Genomic DNA, 3,060 nt, shown 5'->3' with positions numbered 1-3,060 from the left:
GCAGCCGCCGCTCCGTCAAGGGGAGCACCCTCCGGCGATGAATGGTGGCAACCACCCCGCGGTAGTGAGCCCTCCTTTCCGCAGCTCCTCCAGTGTAACACCCCAAGTGTTTATATTCCACTCGACAACGAGTACGGATTTAAGCACGTGATATCAGTGAATAAAACGGACACTAAGATCTAATCATCTTCGCCTATCGCGATTTTATTATCGCATCTGTTTCGTCTGTCACGAGTTAGACATCATTTTATTTCTATCTATCCGGGCTCGTCCTAAATTTTTGTGATGATCGGAACATAGTTGTTGCGAAAATCGGTGCATCCGATGAGTATTTAAAATTCATCGCCCGCGAATACGAATTCGGAAGTCCGAACTCACTCGGATGGTTTTATCCCGGATAAATTAATTTGAACTCGACAACTAAAATTGTTTGGAGTAAAATAATCTAAATCGCGCATCGCCGAGAGAAATCATGCGCAAGACTAATAATTAGAAGTATTTGGTAATTAGAGCCGGACTTGAATAATTTCTAATTAGTTTAACTTCAACGAAATTAGTCGTAAATTAAAATACCGAAGTCGAAATCCGTTAATTCAGTCCATTTACGTCCTGTCCGAAACAAACCAGACTACTGTAATAATTAGTACTAACAGTAAGTAATTGGTACATGATTTAGTTCGCTAAATCAAAACTGAGACATCTCGTCCGAGAAATTTTAATTGAACTCAAATTCACTGGTAAATTATCCGTGGCTGTGGAACTAGGTGTTCCGACACAGATGAAATTATTGATTTCAGATCAATTGGAATACAGTTCAAAAAAAAACTGTTCTGATTGGTTCCGATTACGTCTCGCTCCGATCTAAAAATCAAGAGTTAAAGATATTTACGATTTCTGGAAATTAAAACAAACAAAAACAGAAAAATCTAAAACTAAAAATCCCAGTCGATTTTATCCTATCTCTAACCGCCCCTCGCCTGAGATTTTTTTACCACAGCCGTCGTCATCCTTTTCTTTCCCTTGATCTTTTTTCAGCCGTCCTCATCCTCTCCATGAGAGCCGACGCCCAGCCTTATCTTGAGCACGGACTTCATCTTCTCCAACCTCCAAGCTCCAGCACCGGGTCGCACGGCTCTTCCTGCTCTGTGCGCGCGCTCCCTACCCAGCGACGCTCCTCCAAGCTTCTCCCTCCCTGCGCGTTTCTCTGCTCACGGCGCTCCCTGTCCGCTCGTCCAACAGCTGCCCAAGTCCGGCCTCTGCTTGGATCTTGTCTGTGCCATGGAGCTCGCCCCTGCCGCGCCCAGTCCAAGCTCCTCCCCTGCCGGCGTCCAGCACCCGGCCGGATCTCTGATGGCGCGCGTGCCCTTCTCTTGGCGGCGCTCACTTTCTGCTTCTCTCTCTCAAGCTCGCCGTAGTGCTTTTCCCTTGATCCCATGGCGCGCCGGCCGCTCCTCTCTGCCCAGCATAGCAGCTTCTTTCTCTGCTTCTCCCAGTCGGCGGCCGAGGCCCCGCCCGTCCGTGCTCCTTCTTCTAGCTCCAGCTCGCGGCGTTCCCTCTGCTGAGCCATGGCTGTCGTGCCTCCGCTCCCTTGTTTTCCCTGCGCGCAGCAATGAGGATTCTGCCGCCTAGCCTTCGCTCTCTTCAACCTCCAGCTCGCCACGGCGCTCGGTCCTGCTCGATGTTCCTTTGCTCGCCTAGATTCCCCCTTGCCATGGTCGTGCGTGCCGGTTCACTGCTCGACCGCGTTTCCTGCGCGTCCCTGGATCGGCCAGCGTTGCGTATAGTGTAGGTGTTTGCGGTCGGTGGATCCTCGTCGTCGATACTGCGCTTGCTGATGGCCGAAGCTCGCGTCGTTCGTGGTGCTGTCGCGCCATCGCCTCGGTCTGGCCGTCGGCCAGGACCTCTCAATACTCAGCTCCCTGTTCGTCTACAGTACGCCCTGTTTTCTTTGTCTTGCCGTCGTCGTTCAGTCGCCGCGCCCTCAGCTCGCGCAGCTTGCTTGTGGCCCGGTCACTCGCCCTCGGCCTCAGCCTTGATCTATCATGCTCCGGCTCGCCGTCAACCCACTCGAACTCTGCCCTGGCCAAGCCTTTCTGCTCGTGCCGTTGTGGCGTTATCGTCGTTCGTCTCCATGTGGTGGATACAACAACATCGTCGTTTACTCCATGGGGTTCATCGTCGACTTTGTCACCCGAAGAGTGATCCTGGAGTTGGATAAAAATGTTAGAAAAGTCAGTGCAGCAATTGCCAGAAGCTCGATCGGATATCCAAACTGAGAACCATCGTCGTCCTCGCGGTTATCAAATCGATTCGATCGTGGTGAGCCAATTTATTATTTCAGTTATATGAATTGGATAATTATATAGCCACGATGATTTTTCTTGTCGTTAGCATAGACACATTGTGTGACGACTTCTAGATTGGTAGTCGTACCTGTTGCTGATCCTCTTAAGCGTCTTTAGAAGGATTTCCCTTCCTTTGTTTTCTTTTTATATTATAATGGCACATAAAATTCTTATAGAGGCGTCTCATTTCGTGTAGCAGTTAGTTGTATATCTAGTCGCGAAGTAGTTGCGATATGTGGCGAAGTATAGATTTTAGATAATAAAGATACGAAGCATGTGTTGGAAGACTTGTATGCGTAGCGTGATTAGTTTATGATGCGAAAGATAGGTTAAGTATTTTCTCTAGCTAGCTAGTAAGTCTGACGATGTTGTCGTGCCGATTTAGTTTGCTTAAATAAATTAATACTTAGCTAGTAGGCATTTTAATGAGCTGGCGGGTAATGCAAAGTCGTCCAGTCTGCTAGTTTAGAAAATTGACGTGTTTCTATTCGTGTTTTAAGATTTAAATGTCTTAGACTAATGAATTTAAAATTAATAAGTTTTTGGTGTTGAACTTTAACTAAGGCAAATGAGTGTGAATACATATATTGTTGTTTTGCGATATATAAGCTACCTTTGAATAGGCTAGAGAAGCGTAATTATTGCGCTTAGTCGTATATCGGTAACTAGTATTTTCGTATAAAATTGTACAACGCCTCGCCGCTAGGTGTTTAAA

General features: G+C 47.3%; 1 protein-coding gene across 1 annotated transcript; it reads right to left on the bottom strand.

Moving 5' to 3' along the window:
- Nucleotides 1–1,013: 1,013 nt before the first annotated feature.
- On the bottom strand, nt 1,014–2,369 carry LOC100384167 (uncharacterized). The gene has a single exon (NM_001394932.1). The coding sequence runs from the start codon at nt 1,565–1,567 to the stop codon at nt 1,091–1,093; it is 477 nt and encodes a 158-aa protein (NP_001381861.1). The 5' UTR covers nt 1,568–2,369; the 3' UTR covers nt 1,014–1,090.
- Nucleotides 2,370–3,060: the final 691 nt, after the last annotated feature.

The sequence above is a fragment of the Zea mays genome, chromosome 1, assembly GCF_902167145.1.
Source record: "Zea mays cultivar B73 chromosome 1, Zm-B73-REFERENCE-NAM-5.0, whole genome shotgun sequence".
Classification (NCBI taxonomy): Eukaryota; Viridiplantae; Streptophyta; class Magnoliopsida; order Poales; family Poaceae; genus Zea; species Zea mays.
Note: the sequence above shows the minus strand (reverse complement) of the source record. Positions and strands in the feature narration are given on the sequence as shown.

What these genes read in the sequence shown, in the direction of transcription:
- LOC100384167 (NM_001394932.1), bottom strand. Translation starts at nt 1,567, where the DNA reads ATGGCTCAGCAGAGGGAACGCCGCGAGCTGGAGCTAGAAGAAGGAGCA.